Source organism: Vipera ursinii (assembly GCF_947247035.1).
Source record: "Vipera ursinii genome assembly, chromosome: 1".
Lineage (NCBI taxonomy): Eukaryota > Metazoa > Chordata > Lepidosauria > Squamata > Viperidae > Vipera > Vipera ursinii.
Window position 1 is genome coordinate 260477632 of NC_139512.1, and position 18078 is coordinate 260495709.

Consider the following 18078-nt stretch of genomic DNA (forward strand, 5'->3'; position numbering starts at 1 on the left):
CAAACGTTTTAGCAAATAAGAAGAGCTTGGTACAAAAGAAAAACTTTTCTTTCTTTTTTTAATTTCCTATCTTTTATATTTTACCCCTCTACTAGAACATTCCAACTGAACTTTACATTTAATAATTGCAACACTCAAGATGTAAGCATCTGCGTAATAATAATGCATATGCTTACATCAAATATATTACGTAATAGAAAAGCTCACCATAACTCTTCTCAGGGAAAAAAATTCTTAGTTACATCAGCTGATCAGTTATTTTTAATTTTTAAGTATTTTCTACATAAACTTTATTAAAATTCTGGACATAAAAATACAATACATGAACATATACAAAAACATACAAACTTATACAATCACAAAACTAACTATCTAAATTAAGTAAAAAAAATAAAATCCAATCTACTTCTACTCTTCACTTTCCTCAGGCATTCATTAACCATTTCTTATACTGTTGTAATCACTATTTACATTTCCCATTATCTCCCCTAGTTTAATCTATAAAACCCTTTATCATCAAACTATTTTTCTCTACTTTTATAATGTAACCCCTATTTTTAATAAAACTGTAGATTTCTCTCTCATTAGGCAAGTCAGTATTACCCATCTCTGAGAAGTCTGTAACTTTAAATAGTCTTTACTATTTAAATATTGAATACTTTTTATTATTTGAGGTTTCTTTAGTTTTCTATTTCTATGCATATAATAATATTGCCGCTGTAACAATGTAAAACAATGAGACACCATGCTTTTTAGTTAGTTCTTCTTCCATTGACCCTAATAAGTAAAGGCCTGGTTTAATCTGAAAAGGTATTCCCATTATTTTCATCAATGTCCTGTGAATCACCAACCAAAATTTTTGGCCACTTCACAAGTCCATTACATATGATAATAGGTTCCATCCACTTTTTCATATTGCCAAACTTTACTTGAAACATTTTTATACATTTTTTTGTTTTATAGGTGTCAAGTGACATCAATATATAATTTTATAAATATATTCTCTTAAATTGTTGAGCGGAGTAAATGAAATATCATAGTCCACATTTTTTCCAGTACCAATATTGGCCCAAAATTTAGCATACATTTAATATTACATCTTTTAACCTGTTCATGTTTTGTTTTGTGTTGGTCACTGGATTCAACCTTATGAGCCAGCAAGTAGATCATTACCTTTTAAAGAAGTTTGGTCTTTTGTATGAACCTGGTCTTGCCTAGCTTTAGCATGGTCTTCCTCAAACACTTCATTACATCTACCCAAACTCTGATCAAAGTAGACAGCTATACTGGCTTTATGCCTGCTCTTCACAAACTTACCACTGAACATGAATATTAAGCATCCCAGAAATAGAAAGCAACAGATTTGGTCTCCAATAATGCTCAATGCAAATTCTATTATATTAAACTTATTTTGCTTTCGTATTTCATTAACAACTGCAGTGATTTGGGACACAGTCTTGGTCTGTTGAATAAAAAGGGTAAAGAATAGATCTAAGAGCTTTTGTTATAGAAAAGATGGTTATAAGCTTGGGAGAGTAGAATGCAGAGATCCACAATGGAAAAAAATGCTATGCAATTCCACTGTAAAATTGAACAATATATTTAAAAGCCTGCATTTTTTAAAAAAAAAATCCTTCATCATTGTACTGAATAAAATGTTTGCATATATTAATAGTCTGAACATATTAAAATTATTCATGAACTATTGATATTTTCCAGATAACCATTTCTTTATTTATAGGTTCAGATCTCATTCTCTCTAGCCTTCATTCAAGCAACCCTCATATACAACTTCCAAAACTATATAATTACTGAAGACTAATAACATGTAGTCTTATAAAGCACTGAATATATCTCAAAGATTTAATTTGATATAAAGCACACTGCGTAACCTATACGTTTGCATCATGCCTTTAAGTGATTTGTTCCTCAGGGTTCAAATCCTGCATTTTACTCCTTCTGTAATAACCCATGCTGCACTTCCCTAATTAAACACAGTGGGGGAGATTGGAATCCGGACTTCTTTTTTGGAAGAGAAATATTTGCACCTTTTCAAGGCGTGATTTGAAAACAAATGCACTATATAAATATTTGTTTAGTAAAGGGCAGCTCACGTTTAATATATACAGTGTTTTTAAATATAGGTATACATCAACCTAAAATATAAAGTGACAGCATGGCAAACAGCATTTGAAATTGCATTATTTCTACCAGTATTCCTGTTGGGCATACCTTTGGTGGAATGCCAGTTTGAGTTCCTATAACTTGTGAAGTGGAATACTGCAAAAATCAGCAGAACTAAACTGCATGAAACAGGCAATTAAAATTAGCCTTACGTGGCCTGAAGCCAGGTTACCTGCAGAACTATCTTCACCCCATTACATCAGCTTGTCCCACCCAGTCAGGCAGGGACGATACGTTGCAGACCCTGTCAGTTAAAAAAAATCCAACTGGTGGTGTTCAGGAAGTTAGCCTTCTCTGCCATTACCTCCACTTTTTGGAACATTTTTCCCCAGAGGCAAGGGGGAGGGGGCACTTTCCTGGCCTTTTGAAATGTCTAAAGACTTGGCTCTGCATCTTGCTTGGGGGGGGCGGTCACAGAGAAGCACACAATTGTGGGGCTGCCTATTGCCTAAAGACCTTCTCCCCCACCTTTTAATTCTGAATTATATCTATCTTTGCCTTTTATCTAAATGTTATATACAGTTTTTATGTGCTAATAGTTTACTTGTACTCAGCCTGGAGTCCCTCTGCGAGGGAAATGACAATTTTTTAAAAAATGATACATATGTAAAAAATAAATAAAATTAATCCTGAATTACTCTGCTTTAGGCATGAAAACTGCCTGGATGACTTTGGGCCAGTCACTCTCCCTTAGCCCTTAGCTCACTTCAAGGGTTGCTGTTGAGGAAACAACAGGAAGAACAAGTAGTATTAGGTATGTTCACTGCCTTGAGTTATTTAAAAATAATAATAAAAGCTGAATAAAACATCTAAAAAATGTGCCTGAAAGACTTACACTGCAAGCAAATGTAAGATGGATTCAAACAGGGGGAAAAGTGCAAAAATGCCAAGCAACAATATAGTGACTATGATGAGCTTTTAAATCTACCATCCCAGCTTTATTATTATTTCTTTGTGCTTTTTATTTCTGCAGCCTCTCCGTCTAAGCCTGCCTTCCCAACTCTATATGACCAAGGCTATTTTTAGAGGTGACTGATGATCAGGTTTTATTAGCTGGTACAAATTCCAGCTGCTAACGCAGAGCCAGCTTCTTTGCCTTCAAGCATGCCCTTCAGCAAAGCCACGATTTCGCAAAAAAATGTATATAGATCATGCCGAGTGACTAAGTAGAAATCTTTTTCAGACAATTAGAACATCAAGATGGTTACAGTACCTTCAGCTGTAATCTCAGTCATAATGCTGATGGTAAGAAATGCACTGTGAGAAAAGGTCAAGTTGCATTAGCGGCTCAGAGGATCTGACAGGGCCAACGTTGACTCTCGCAGGAGATGGTGTATTAAAAGGTGGGACGTCCTCTGCAGTTTTAACTTTCTTTGGGTTCTTCTGTTGAGCTACTTTCTCTACAAAGCCCTGCTTTGCCTTCCCCACCTTCCCTAGAAACTAACCCTCTCCCAAGGCAGTCTTCACAGCTACACTAAAGTATCAGCTTCTAATAAAAATAGCCATGGCTCTCAGCAGATCTGTAGCTCAGCTTATTTGGCATCCTAGGCACCACTCAGGGACTTGATCTATTTTATTCAGTTTTAAGCACCCAGCTCCAAACTAGAAAGCCAAGCGGGCAAAAGCAAAGGCACCAAAGGAAGTGGAAGGAGCTGTCAAAGCCCTAGCCACTTCTTTTAATATGATTACAGTTCTTTGAGGTCTATGGCAGAAAACATGAAATACAGACTTGACGGTAATCTTATCCAACCAAGCTGAAATGTATTCTTAGCATACTCTTAGCACATTCTTTCCGGGCCTTATTTGGGTTGGGAAGGACACCGTGAAGTCAGCCACAGTGACTGAAGAAGAAAATTAACTTAGGTAAATTTTTCCCCTGTTGAATTCCCCTGCTGACATTTAAAATCACTGAAATAATCCACCTCACCCACTGCTTCTTTTTTTAGTTCTTGCCCATCAGTTTCAAAGAAGAAATCTGCTGGATCATACCAAGAATGAATCTCTTCTAATGCACTTTCAAATCTCTGTATGCACATATTAATATCTAGGGCTACTGGTTAATGCAGAGTCCCAAGGTGCACTGGTACCAGTTTAACTCTTGATGAAAAGATAATTTGTTTACTTGTGTGCCTGTTTTGTTTTTAATTTATTAAAAACTATCTGCAGTGTCAAAGCTTAGAAAACTAAGGGAAGTTTGGGAATCTTCAAAAAATTACATGATGCTTTATAATATCAAGATCTGTCTGTGAATTCTCTGATATTCACAATGGGATATGTTTGAAATGGGATTTTGAGATCTGTTTGAAACAGCAATTTGAGCACAGCCTAGATAGACTGAAAAATCCATGTATTCTCAAACCCCTGTATTTCTATATGCTCACTCTGTTTTTGTGAAGTGATAGGGAGGACAGAACATTATAGATTAGGAATACAAGATAAGAATTTTTCAGTGTGGAAGGTCCCACTGTGATTTAGTTTTCCTTTATTAGGCAGGGAGAGAGTAGGCTGAAAGTGAGATATTTGATATTTCGTGCTGTGATTTAGTTTTCCAACAATTATTACTCTCTGTAGAAATAATTAGGAAAAGGGATCTACTAGAATGACCTGCTTCCAGAGGCTAAATGATTCCAATGGATTCTAGAAGATACTGGGGGATTTTTCCCTCCTGTTAAAGACTTAGCTGCATGTGGAATACAGAGTTGACCAGGTTGGTTGATGCAATCATTCCTGAATTCCTTCTCCCATGGCAGAGACTGTTGCTTGAAGACAATGAAGAAAGGTAGATGATTATTAGAATGCAGGAGGATAAGTTCATCTCAAATAATATCACTAGTAGAAACTCATTATCACTACTTTATGGTCACGAGGAGTTGAAAATGCAAACCTGTCAGTAGCTTTAGCCAAGCTTCTCAAAATAGCTTGGTTCTATTTTTGGCTCTGACCCAGCTAGAAGTCACATAGGACCTCCAGTAGATTGTTGCATCACTTCATGGCTAGACACTTTGAGGGAAAGTTGATCAAACTTATCTATAGTTTTATTCTACAGTTCCAACAGTAGAAGTGCCCAAGACTGTCTAATCACTTCTTTAAATGAATTTCAATGTCAAGACCTGATTATGTTTGGTTGAGTTACCACATGCTTGTTCACCCTTGGCCCTCATGGGCTATCTCATTTGGTAAGAAGATGAGGAAGCATTATTACTAAATCAGTGCCTGGTTGTGAAGACTAGCTCCGTGCAGACAAGATATATTCTAAAGGATTCAGTCTGTAGTGTAGAGGTGCTTCTGGATCCATTTCTGAAATTACAGCATGCACTGCATCAGTGACAAGAAGCAGCTTTCATCAGTTAGTCTGGTATGCCAGCTGCAGCCATGCCTAGACAGAAATAATCTCTCTAATTTTTAGATTGCTGCAATATATTTTTTGACCCTGAGTATGGTCCAAAACACCAATTAAAACATTGCAGTAAGAATGCTGACTAGAACTGAGTGACATAAACATAATCAACTTCTTTGAATCATCAATAGTCCCAATTCCCTTCCATTTAAAACTTAACCCATTCATAGCATGGGACCACAGTTTAAAGTAATGACTCTTTCCATGTTGTGAAACCCTTTAAGACTGGCAAACCTAGGACTTAAAATCACTTTGACTTCTGAAATCAATAAATAATGCTAAGGTAACAGAATCTTGAAAGCCATCCAAAGCTATTCTCCAAATAAGCTTATATCAAGAGTGATTAAGGCAGTATTACTCACATTTTCCTCACTATTTCGGAGAAAGCTTTTTCAGTTGTAGCCCCTGAATTGAATTCCTCCCCCACGGTAACAGAATGATTAGCAGGCTGAAGACTAAAACATATGAAGAAAGGTTACAGGAATTGGGTATGTCTAATGTAATGAAAGGAAGGACTAAGGGTGACATGATAGCACAGTAATAATATTTGAGGGGCTCCTACAAAGATGAGGGGTTCAAACTATTTTCCAAAGCACAAAAAGGCAGGACAAGAAACAATGGACAGAAACTAATGAAGCAGAGAAGCACCCTAGAATTAAGGAGAAATTTCCTAACGGTGAGACCAATCAACCAATGGAATAATTTGCCTTCAGACGTTGTGGGTGCTCCATCACTGGAGGCTTTCAAGAAGACATTGGACAGCCATTTGTCTGGAATAGTATAGGGTCTCCTGCTTGTGCAGGGGGTTGGACTAGAAGACCTCTGAGATCCCTTCCAACTCTATTACACTATGTTCTGTGGTACTATTTCTTTATCTTTTTTGGCACAAGGCAAAGACATTTGTATTTTCCTAGGCATTTTAATGATGAGGCTGTGATATTTTAAACATTTTCCTTGCTTTTATTTTGTTATTGTTTAGTTTATGTGATAGTTTATTCCTTTTACACCCTCTTATAATATTTTTTTTTAATTTTATTTATATCCTGCCCTTCTCCGAAGACTCAGGGCAGCTTACAAGCTTAGCAGTAGCCTTCATTCTATGTATATGCCTGCTTATGAGGGCTTTCATACACCCCCCAAGCGGCATTATTACAAAGTCAGCTTAATTGCCCCCAACAATCTGGGTCCTCATTTTAATGTATGTTTTCATAAACTCTTTTAATCTATTTGTACAACTGAATTTTACTGTAATACACTTTAAGGGCAGAGTATATACTCTAGATTTCAAGAAGATATAAGAACTTTTTTTTTTCAAAAAAAAAACCCCTTTAGATCTATTGGATGTCATGGCTATGTTTTATCTAATGCCTGCTGAATTTGATGTAATTGAGGGATGAGAACAGCTACAATGTCTACTATCAGTACTACCAAATTACAAAAACCTGTTGTCCTTTAGAACAGAGGTCCCCAACCCCCGGTCTGTGGACTGGTACCGGGCCAAGGTGTGCCATCAATCAGTCCGTGCAAACAAGCAAAGCCCCATGCGTGGGATGAAAGCAGCACACAAAACCACGGCCCCTCCAGTCTGTGGAAAAACCTCTCTCCATGGAACTGTTCCCTAATTCCCAAAAGGTTGGGGACCTCTGCTTTAGAAGTTTTGAAGTTTAGTTTTCATAATCTCTAGCAAGTTTGTCAATGAGAAAGCTATATGCAAAATATAATCTAAATCTTCTGATAGATACAAATTTCCCTCTCCTTGATTGCTGATAAACTGAATTTGGTTGTCCCCTTTACTTGCAAGCTCCGTCATCAGCAGACTGTGACATATGAGCAATACACAAATAAATTCATACAAAGCTGTTCTGATATTCTGTTGCCTATACAGATAGTCTTCAACCTATCACCATTTGTTCAGCAACTTTTAAAGATTATCACAGTGCTGAACAAATGGTGTTTACAAATGGTCCTTGGAATTGCAGCTCTCCTGGTACCCACATGGTCACGTGATCACAATCTGGTGCTTAGCAATTGATTCACACAATCGGTTGCAGTGCCCTACAATCACACATGATCACCTGCTGTCTTTCCCAGAAAGTCAATGGAGAAAGCAGCAGGAAAGGTCACAAGTCACTGGGGTAAGTCTCCCCCACTCTTGCACCCTTCCCCACCCTGTCTGCACTTGCATCATGCAGGCCATTAGCATATCCTCAAGCATCCCTCCCTGTCCCATACTGGTCCTTTGCATGCATACACCACCTGAAATGCTCCTTCACACACCTGCCACACCCTGCACCTCTTACTCAACCTCCCGGACCTTCATAATGCCTCTCCTGAACTCACGCGCACCCCCTCATTTTTCCTCCCATTCTTATCAGAGTGTCAGTCTCTTGCTTCCCTAAGTATTTATATTTGAGCTCTCCTCTATTTACTGGAATCAAGCCGCTCAGTGATTGTTTCAACATTCTAATTTCATATTCATTCACTAGCTACTTTATTTGAACGTTTAATCCAGCTGGTTTTAAACAGAAACAGAGAAGTAATCAGAAAGATATGGATATGTTAAATATTGGAAAGGAGGTTTCTAATTGCTGTATTTAATGAATAATGAAATATTGTCAAAACAACACAATATAAAAATCAAATACATAGGAAAATTGAGCTATTTGTTTTTGAAAGTAACCCTTTAGCAAAAAGCTTCCCAATAAAGTGGCCTATTGATCATACTTGGTGTACTGACAGGATTGGAAGCCCCCCTATATTTTGCTGCCTAGAATCAAATAAAAAACTATTTTCAAGAGGGACATTCATTCTTCTTTGCTGAAGCATAATAATTATAAACAAATGAACAACGAGGCAGATCTTCCATAAAACAGCAAGCAGGACAGTTATCAATGCATTACCTACCAAGCCAGTAATTAAAGTGTGCTAATTGCATTCATAATCTTGCTCATGCCACACTGTCAATAGATAAGATAAAAGGCTGCTCAAATGAGCTTTCATTACCATGTAGATTTTAATGGGGAAAGTTTTGACATACGAAAAAATGGTTTCAGAAAGGTGTGAAATCTGATGCAAAACTACATTATGTTCAATTAGATTAGTCTGAGAGGTGTGGATTTGTTTTTTCATAGAGCTATGAGCAAGAATCACATTTCTTAAACATTTCCAAACAACAAAGCTAAACATTGGTAGAAGGGGTGAACAGAGATCACATCATCTAATTTTGGCATCAATTTGTAGCCCCTCCCCCCAAACGGCTTTATTGCAAAACTCCAGAATAGTTTGATTCAACTCAGTACCCACATCTAGAGCCAGATTTGGAAAAAGGAAGGCAATTCTCTTATTATCTAATATGACAAAACATAATGACTGTCCTTGTTTTTCAGCAACATGACATTCAATTCATAAATCATTTAAGGGAGAAACTGCCAAATTTTATGAAATGTAAAAAAGGCCTTTTCATACTACATTTCCCATAAAATCTGTATCTATATGTTTATGTGTGTGTGCTATTCCTATCTACTTTTTTCCAAAACAGAATGTGATATTTTCAAGAACTATGCCATCCATGCCAATTTGAAATAGATAAGTTCTTTGAGACAGATGGGGTGTTCAGACTCACAATAACTGTGTAGTTTCATGCTCAAGCATGGAATCTGAAATAATTTGACTTTAAAATATTTTGCACACCCCCAGTTCATAAGGATATTGTTACTCATTCCTGAATGAAGAGGAGCTGTTCGCAAGTGGTACAGGCAGGAAGAGTACATAACTTTTCCTGTGCAATAAATATTTCCCATAAATTTAAATAGGTTATTTAATTACTTAATTGTAGTTTGAAAAAGATTGTTATGTAACCAGTAGCCACCATGAAGCAGAGGCGTATCATAAAGCAAATAAACCTAAGGATTGCTTAGGACCATATTAGGACCATTATTGCATCATTTTTTTTGTTTTCTTTAACAACTTAAATAGAAATATTAGATCTGGACTGCAGAAATATGAGCAGCCACTAGATGGCAGCAAAGAGTGAGAGTTTATGTTATCTCTTTGTTTCCATCTAGCGGCCATCTGTATGTTGGCAACATCTTAACCCACTGTTCCTACAGGTGGTGGTTTCCCTACCTACTGTATCGCTGCCCCAAACCCCAAGGAATGTCTCTGGAGATATGAAATAAGAAAGAGCCACCTGTTCCTTCTCATTGTGAAATGTAACCCATTGCAAATTATTTAGCTCCAGATGTGAGATGGGGTTTGACAAAAATAGTTCTGTAAATATGTTGCTAAAATAGCACATATGGAGAGCTGTAGTAATCAAAATAAATGGATTTGCTACATTGCACCAATATATGTTCCTCAATGTTGTGCTGCCAGTTTGATGTAGTGCTTAAGGAATTAGGCTAGAAACCAGGAAACTGTGAGTCCTAGCCCTGCCTTAAGTACAAAGCCAGCTTGGCGACCTGGGGCCAATCTCTCTCTGGAAACAATTAACAACTTAAGAGCCAGCCATCAACACCCTAGTTCAGGGGTAAGCAACTTCGGCTCTTTTATGACTTCATGGACTTCAACTCCCAGAATTCTTGAATCAGCATAGCTGACTCAGGAATTCTGGGAGTTGAAGTCCATGAGTCATAAAAGAGCCGAGGTAGCCTACCCCTGCCCTAGTTAAAAGCTAAGAGCTACCCACCACCAAGTACCATATAAACACAATGCACAGAATAGCCCAGCGCTTATATTATGAAGAGAGAGGTTTCTTAAGGATAAACTCCGGCAGGAGCCCAAAAGCTTGGAATAATAAACCTTTGGTCCTGATGGCCATCTCAGATTGGAACCAGCAACATTGTCCTGGGACATGTAGATTTACCTTAATTACCCAGACTCTTTCTCTCTCAGCTTTAGGAAGCAGGCAAGAGCAAACCATTGTGAAAAAAACTGCTAACAATGATTTGAAGGTACCATCTGCCCCCCCCAATAAAAAAAACTAATCATGGGATTATATCTTCAAAAACAAAACATTGTTTCCCCCTGTAAAAATAATTGCAAATCACCCATCTATATCCATGCAGCCATATCCTTGAAAATATCTGGCATATATCGGTAGTCGGCTTACGACCACAATTGAGCCCAAAATTTCAGCGGTTAAGTGAAAGCGTGTTAAGTGAATTTTGCCCCATTTTACGACCTTTCTTGCCACAGTTGTTAAATGAATCACTACAGTTGATAAGTTAGTAATTCGGCTGTTAAGTGAATCCAGCTTCCTTGTTGACTTTGCTTGTCACAAAAGATGATCATGTGACCTTGGGACACGGCAACGGTCATAAGTATGAACCAGTTGCCAAGCATCTGAATTTTGATTACATGATCATGGGGATGCTGGAAAGGTCATCACTGTGAAAAACGGTCATACGTCACATTTTTCAGTGCCCTTGTAACTTTGAATGGTCACTAAATGAACTGTTGTAAGTCGAGGACTACCTGTATTATTGGAACAGAATTACCACTGACACACAGAAATGGTGCTTGTGATGACATAAACTATATGGGTGATGCCAGGACATATATTTCTTCACTTTAGATGATGAAGACAGGAATTTTTTCTACACTATACCGTCCTTGTGGACATTTCTGACAACTCCTTTCATTTGATTGGGTCCTGAAGTGTGATTTTACTTTGAGACCTGCAGGCTTCCTTCTGAGCTGTTTGCCTTATCTAGAGGGCTGAAGATAAAGAGGAAATTGGTTTCTGTAATATTTAATTATATCTTGTACCACTAGGATTCCTCATCTCATATTTACATCTTGCCTTTAAAGCCGAAACAGTTTCATGTGGAAAACTCTAAATTCCATTAATTCTTTTGATGTCCTGTGTATAAACCTGCATGTTGCATTTTGGTATTAAAAATGTTGTAAGAAAGTAATAAAAATATTCTGATAGCAGCGAGATTCAATGGCACAGAAGCTCCAACTTCTTGAGTATCGTGGGGAGAAAATAAGTACATCAGCTTCAGAGCTAAAGCCATTTATTCCGTTTTTTTTCTCAGGGAATGGAAGGGATTTGAATCTGACAGATCCAGAGTTTTTAGTGACCTGTCTTTAAGACCACTATGACACACTAACACTAACCAAATGCTCTATTGCCAAAGTAATAGCTCAACCTCCCACCGGAGGAGCTATGTAAGAACATTATTCAGATGAGGACAAACACAGTGCAATGATCCAGAACACCACAAAAAGAAACAGACTGTCTACATCAGGGGTGTCAAACTCAATTTCATTGAGGGCCGCATCAGCATTGCAGTTGCCCTCAGGGGGCCGGGTGGGTATGGCCAGGGTGGGCGTGGCCTAGTGGGTGGGCGTGGCTAGAGTGCGTATGGCCTACTGGGTGGGCGTGGCCAGCTCTACATCGTTCGCATCAAGGGTGCCTATGGGGGCCTGGGCAGGAGTGGGACAGATCTGAGGGTCTCTGGCAGAAGGAGGGTCTCTGGGCCAGGGCCAAGGCAGTGGGGGCCATTCCCTCACTGTTTCCAGGATGGCTTCACGGGCCACATGAAACCACTTCGCGGGCCGGATTTGGCCCCCGGGCCTTGTGTTTGACACATCTGGTCTACATAATATCGTTCAACAAAATAGATACTGATGCAACTTTATCTAAAGTGCCTGACCACTCAACCCATTACAGCATAACTAGCCCAACCTATGAAGAGGATAATAACAGAAATATCTTAGAAATAACCAGCAAATATTAAAACCACATGGCATCACTATAGCACCAACCAACTAAAGCCTTCCAAAATATCTTAAGTAAACCAAAAGACCTTGGAGCCCAAGAAGAAAAAAACAGAGTCATCTACAACATTCAGCATAAAGACTGTAATAACCACTATATATGACAGATAGGCTGAAGACTACCAGACTAGCAGATCTCAACCATTAATACCAAATAGCAGTCAGAAGATACAAAAAAAGCTCTTTCTTCTCACAATACATGGACAGACTAAACCATACTTTCCCTGGGAAACTATGAGCATTCTAAAGGTAAAGGTAAAGGTTCCCCCGCACATGCATGCTAGTTGTTTCCGACTCTAGGGGCCGGTGCCCATCTCCGTTTCAAAGCCAAAGAGCCAGTGCTTGTCTGAGGACGACTCCGTGGTCATGTGGCCGGCATGACTAGATGCCAATGGCACACGGAACGCTGTTACCTTCCCACCGTAGTGGTCCCTATTTTTCTACTTGCATTTTTACGTGCTTTAGAACTGCTAGGTTGGCAGAAGCTGGGACGAGTAACAGGCACTCACTCTGTTATGCGGCACTCGGGATTCGACCCGCCAAACTGCCGACCATCTGATCGACAAGCTCAGCGTCCTAACCCACTGAGCCACCGCGTCCCTATGAGCATTCTACATAAAGCTAAATCCAAAACCACCAGGGGATTCCTGACAGCTTGGCACTCAGATACTTTAGCCACCAAAAGACACATAGAGATAAAACACATTTATACTATTCAAAAAAGACAATAAAAAATTAATAAGAAAGCAAAAAGACCTGAAAACATCCTCTTCATCAGGCAGGATTAATTAAATCAATTAATCAATCAATCAATCAGAAAACAATACCCTAATCAAGAAACTATTAAGAGGCAAACAATCAAGCTGAAAACAATATCCTAATCAGTACCAAGGATCCTGGTGGCTCAGTGGTTAGAATGCAGTATTGCAGGCTAACTTTACCCACAGTCTGGAGTTCGATCCTGACGAACTCAAGGTTAACTTAGCCTTCCATCTTTCTGAGATCAGTAAAATGAAGACCCAGACTGTTGGAGGCAATATGCTGATGCTGTAAACTACCCAGAGAATCCAGTAAAGCACTATGAGTTGGTATATAAGAGTAAGTACTATTGCTATTGCTAATTAAGGAATCACCATAGGGGGGAAAAACACACCTCACCATCATTGGCAGGGCAAGCTACTGTACATAAACAGCGAGCCAACCCCCCACACATGATGTTATCTAGTTGGGCAACAAAATGTTTGCAAGCAAAGAACTAAGGTCAGAAAGCACCAAGGATTCCATAGTATCTTTTAAGTGTGAGGACTGGTTGTAAGTCACTTTTTTCAGTGCAGTCATAACTTCAAACAGTTGTTAAATGAATGGTTGTAAATTGAGGACTACTTGTGTTAAAACAGTCCTCCAAACAAATTAAGAGGTCATTCACAAGAACCTTGAAATTAAGCAAAATAACAAGCCAAGTCATTCCTTAAGACAGTGATGGAGCATCTCAGACTCTAGGAGGCAGGCTGTTCAACACTTAATAGCCGCTGCCCTGCAGGGTGTGGCTGCAATCCTGGAAGACCAAGAAGCTCCTCATGTGAGGTTTGGCACCGAGAGCAATGCAGCAGAGCATCTAAGGATCAGAGAGCAATCAAGGAGCAGCTGCCTAGGATAAGGACCAGCTGCTTTCACTAATTTTAGGGTAGATGCATCTACCCCTGAAAAAGGTGTTTTGGGGGAAGGGGCAAAAACATTCACAAAATATATATTTGGCAACACCCTACCTTGCAGTGAATTGCAGATTGGGCCTGGTAGATTTCTACCGCTTGCTATTTCAAATTTAGAAATACAATCCTCTCACATTCCATGTAGACTGAATTTCACTCTGATTCTCATGTTACTTTTCATTTTGAGAAAGTCAAAACAAGATAGTATCAGTTTTCAGTATCTGCTCTCATCTACTGGTCATCCAGATTTTTGCAACTCAGATCTCATTGCTATAGCTGTTTTATATATTTTCTTAAAATGCTAATTGGCATCATTGTCCGTATCCACTGCTTAATAACTTTGAGCCATTTACATATATTTGTCCTGTGAGTTGGAAGGGTTAAAAGAAGATGTACATGCTTGTTCACACACTGGCTATGTTCAGTAATGTGCTTAAACAGATTACGTAATGACCTAGCAAACGTATTTGGATAATATACAACTAAGTTCATGACTTTTTGCTTTTGGGAGGCTGGGAGTTGTGGCTTAGTGTGTTGAATTTACCTACCACACTCATTAAGTTGCTTTCCAGATACAGTTTATTTATTTTATTTGATTTATTTTATTTGATTTATATACCGCCCTTCTCCTGAAGGACTCAGGGCGGTGTACAGGGCAATAAAAATAAGAATACATTAGTTAAAATAATATTAAAACCCAAATCCATCAGGCCAGGCCGGCTTGTTCGAATAGATAAGTTTTTAGATCACGCCGGAAGGAGCGAAGGTCGGGGGCCATCCGGAGTTCAGCCAGTAAGCGGTTCCAAAGCATTGGTGCACCCACCGAGAATGCTCTCCCCCTGGGGGTCACCAGCCGACATTCTCTGACCGGTGGTACCATGAGGAGGCCCTCTCTGTGGGAACGTACAGGACGGAAGGAAGTTGACGCCGGCAGTAGGTGCTCCCGTAGGTAATCCGGACCCATGCCATGTAGGGCTTTGTATGTCATCACCAGCACCTTGAATTTCACCCGGAAGGCAACAGTTCAATGTGCTGGTTATCAGCTTTAAATCCCAACATGGCATAAGGCCAAGTTACATGTAGTATCACCTCTCCTCAAAGGTATCTGCTTACTAGGCCAGATAGGATAAGCATGTTCCAGATTTCTTCCTTTAAACATTGTCATTTATTGGACTTTAGAGGATTGTCTTCTCTATGGCCACTCTGTCATTTTGCAATAGCTAGCCACATTAATAGTCAGGGACCCCCCAACCCAGGAGTCTTCAAACTTGGTGCTTTTATGACTTGTGGACTTCAACTCCCAGAATTCCTCAGCCAGCATGCCTGGCTGAGGAATTCTGGGACTTGAAGTCCACAAGTCATAAAAGTGCGAAGTTTGAAGACCCGTGCCCTAAACCTTTAGTTTTCCAGAAGCCTGTAAAGATCCAGCTTTCTTTCCAAAGCATTGGGCTAGGATGGGGTTGAGTCAAGGGGTCCACATTATGAGTGATCTGGTACCTGGTGGGAAGGGTGTGACCTGTTTTTATAATTTTGTTTTTATTAGAGGTTAGGTGCTATCTAGGATCAGTGTGTCAAATTGGCAGTTATATAAATCTGGATAGATAGATAAAGAGAAAGAGAGTTAGCTAACTGGCTCATGGCTTATTTATTGATGAAACTCAGAAAATGGGTTATTTCAGAGACTGTATTAATAAGATGCTGATAAAATAATAAATAAAAAGTATAGTTAATAGTTAAGGTTGCTTTCACACAGCGCACAAAGCTATTTTCTTTAAATTTGTATTATTCTGAGAGGCTGAATAGAAGTAAAATCAAAAGCTACTATCCATATAATATTAGAGGTACCATATTTAAACTGCTGAACTCAATATTTTCTTGTGATCTAGTGATTATTCACATTTTTGCAACTCAGATTCAGAAGCCCCATGTACCTGATGAAGCCTGGCACACTATCTGCTAGTTTAAAATAAAATTGATATTTGGAGTTGATGTGACACGTTGTACAGGTAAGTCTATATATAATACGAATCATAGTTGGGTATAGACAGTTGAGGAGTAGTAGATAATTTATTGAGAAAATGCCCTTTCCTGGATTACTAAGACTGGTTGCTATCTTAGACATTTAGCAGCATACCTTCCTTTCCCAACTTTCTGTGCTCTGGTGATTTATAGCATGAGGAAAGGGAAAGGCAATTTAGAAATGCTGGAGAATTTGGTTGGAGCTACATGCTTAATCAACCTGATCTCATCTGCATTTCCAAACTCTTATAAAGAACAAAATATAATTATCCTTCAGGTTGTGCACACCTCTAAATTTGGTAGTGCATTTTTCATCCCAAACTGAGAAACAAAATTCAAATAAGAGGCAATGTTATTTTTAAAAGTGTACACATTAGGTAAAATTAGAAATGTAAAGACATTTTTAGCTTTTGTAAAAATAACCATAAAAATAAATAAATAAATAAATAAATAAATAAATAAATAAATAAATAAATAAATAAATCTTCATATGATGGGCTCAACACTTCCCACTTCCCAATATTGGCATTTGGATTTTCGATACATTATTAATGATCTCTAGACAGCAAAGCTTCTTCAAACAAAACTGTGAGACACAATTGCATCGTTCCAACAGTAGTGCACCTCATTCCTCTGCCATTATTGACTTGCTTTAAAAACCTTCAGACAGAAGTGTATTATTTGAACAAAATATGTTATTTAGATTTTTGAGGAAGTAAGACTGCAAACAGGGAAATCCTACATTTCAGCCCTCTCTGCCTGATATGTTTGTGCTTAGTTACTCTTGGCCAGAAGTGCAGTTTTTTATTCTGCATTTTCTGAGATTTGGACCATTTTATCAGCCAGGCTTCAGCAAAGGCAATATGGAAACATGAGTTCAAGGTAGTCTGCAGTGACATAGATCTGTTGAGATCAAGGCTCAGATATTTTTGCTCAAAAGAGGCAGAAATTAGCACCATCCACTTTTTGGTAAGCCAAGCATCCCCTGCTCTCTCTGGGAAACACTTTACTCTTGAAAGTAACACTGGACTCCAGCTGAGAAACATAATGCTTAACAGCTATTTGTGTATGCTTTCAGGCCCACTTCTGTGCTCAAAATCAATTGCGCTCAGTGTAAAGAACAGCAGCTTGATCTCATGTACATGAAATGCCAGGAGGCCAAAATGACAGACAGCCTGGCATGATATAAAATTCCCTTTCTATTTTGCTTCAAGGAAGAGCTGAGGTTTTTTTCCTGCTGATAGTTTTGACCCTTATGGCCACTGCGATGATTCACAGCATGCCTGTGCCCTCAAAAATCCCATCTGTCTTAAGTGACAAGAAGAATCTTGCACATTTCAGGGTTTGGAGTTGAGCTGCTTTCTGAGTGTTCAATTTCCAATATAATGAATTTATCAGTGATACGTTTTAAAAATCAAGTTTACATAACCCATTTTGAGGGATGAATTTCAAACCCACCTTGCAATCTTGAAATATTCAGTTTTTTTGGAATCACTTTCCTTTTTTGTTTGCCAGCAGGAGGTTTCCATAACTGGCTCTTTGCAATTCAAAGAAAGCTCAAAAGTTTCCTTACTGCAGATCTTTTTAAATTTTTTAAAATGACAGTATCTCATCTCTTTTTCCAACCTACAAAAATCTTTTTTGTTTCATTAACTGGAGCTACACATTCTCATGAATGAAGCCAACTTGCACATGCGGTCACACACACACACACACTCACACAGACACACACATCAGTTTTCTTACTTTTGGTAGATATCTAGAAAATTAGAACAAAACAGAAATCATCCTATGGATTTTTCCCATATTAATGTCACTTGGCCCCTTCATGGATTACTGCCTTGTTGTGGTGAAGGGGCTTGCGTAATTCAATGAAGCTATGAGCTATGCCGTGCAGGGCCACCCAAGACAGACAGGTCATAGCAGAGAGTTTTGACAAAATGTGATCCACTGGAGAAGGAAATGGCAACCCACTCCAGTATC

The 18078-nt window shown here is 38.7% G+C and overlaps 1 protein-coding gene across 1 annotated transcript in view; it reads right to left on the minus strand.

The window, feature by feature from the left end:
* Positions 1-3863, minus strand: part of TRDN (triadin) — a gene marked incomplete at its 3' end in the record, with an annotated part of 235922 nt that extends 232059 nt beyond the window's left edge. The window contains exon 1 of the mRNA XM_083374012.1: positions 3398-3863. Within this exon, the coding sequence (XP_083230138.1) occupies positions 3398-3419 (22 nt within the window). The 5' untranslated portion in view covers positions 3420-3863. The remainder of the gene's footprint in view (positions 1-3397) is intronic.
* Between the last annotated feature and the right edge of the window lie 14215 nt (positions 3864-18078).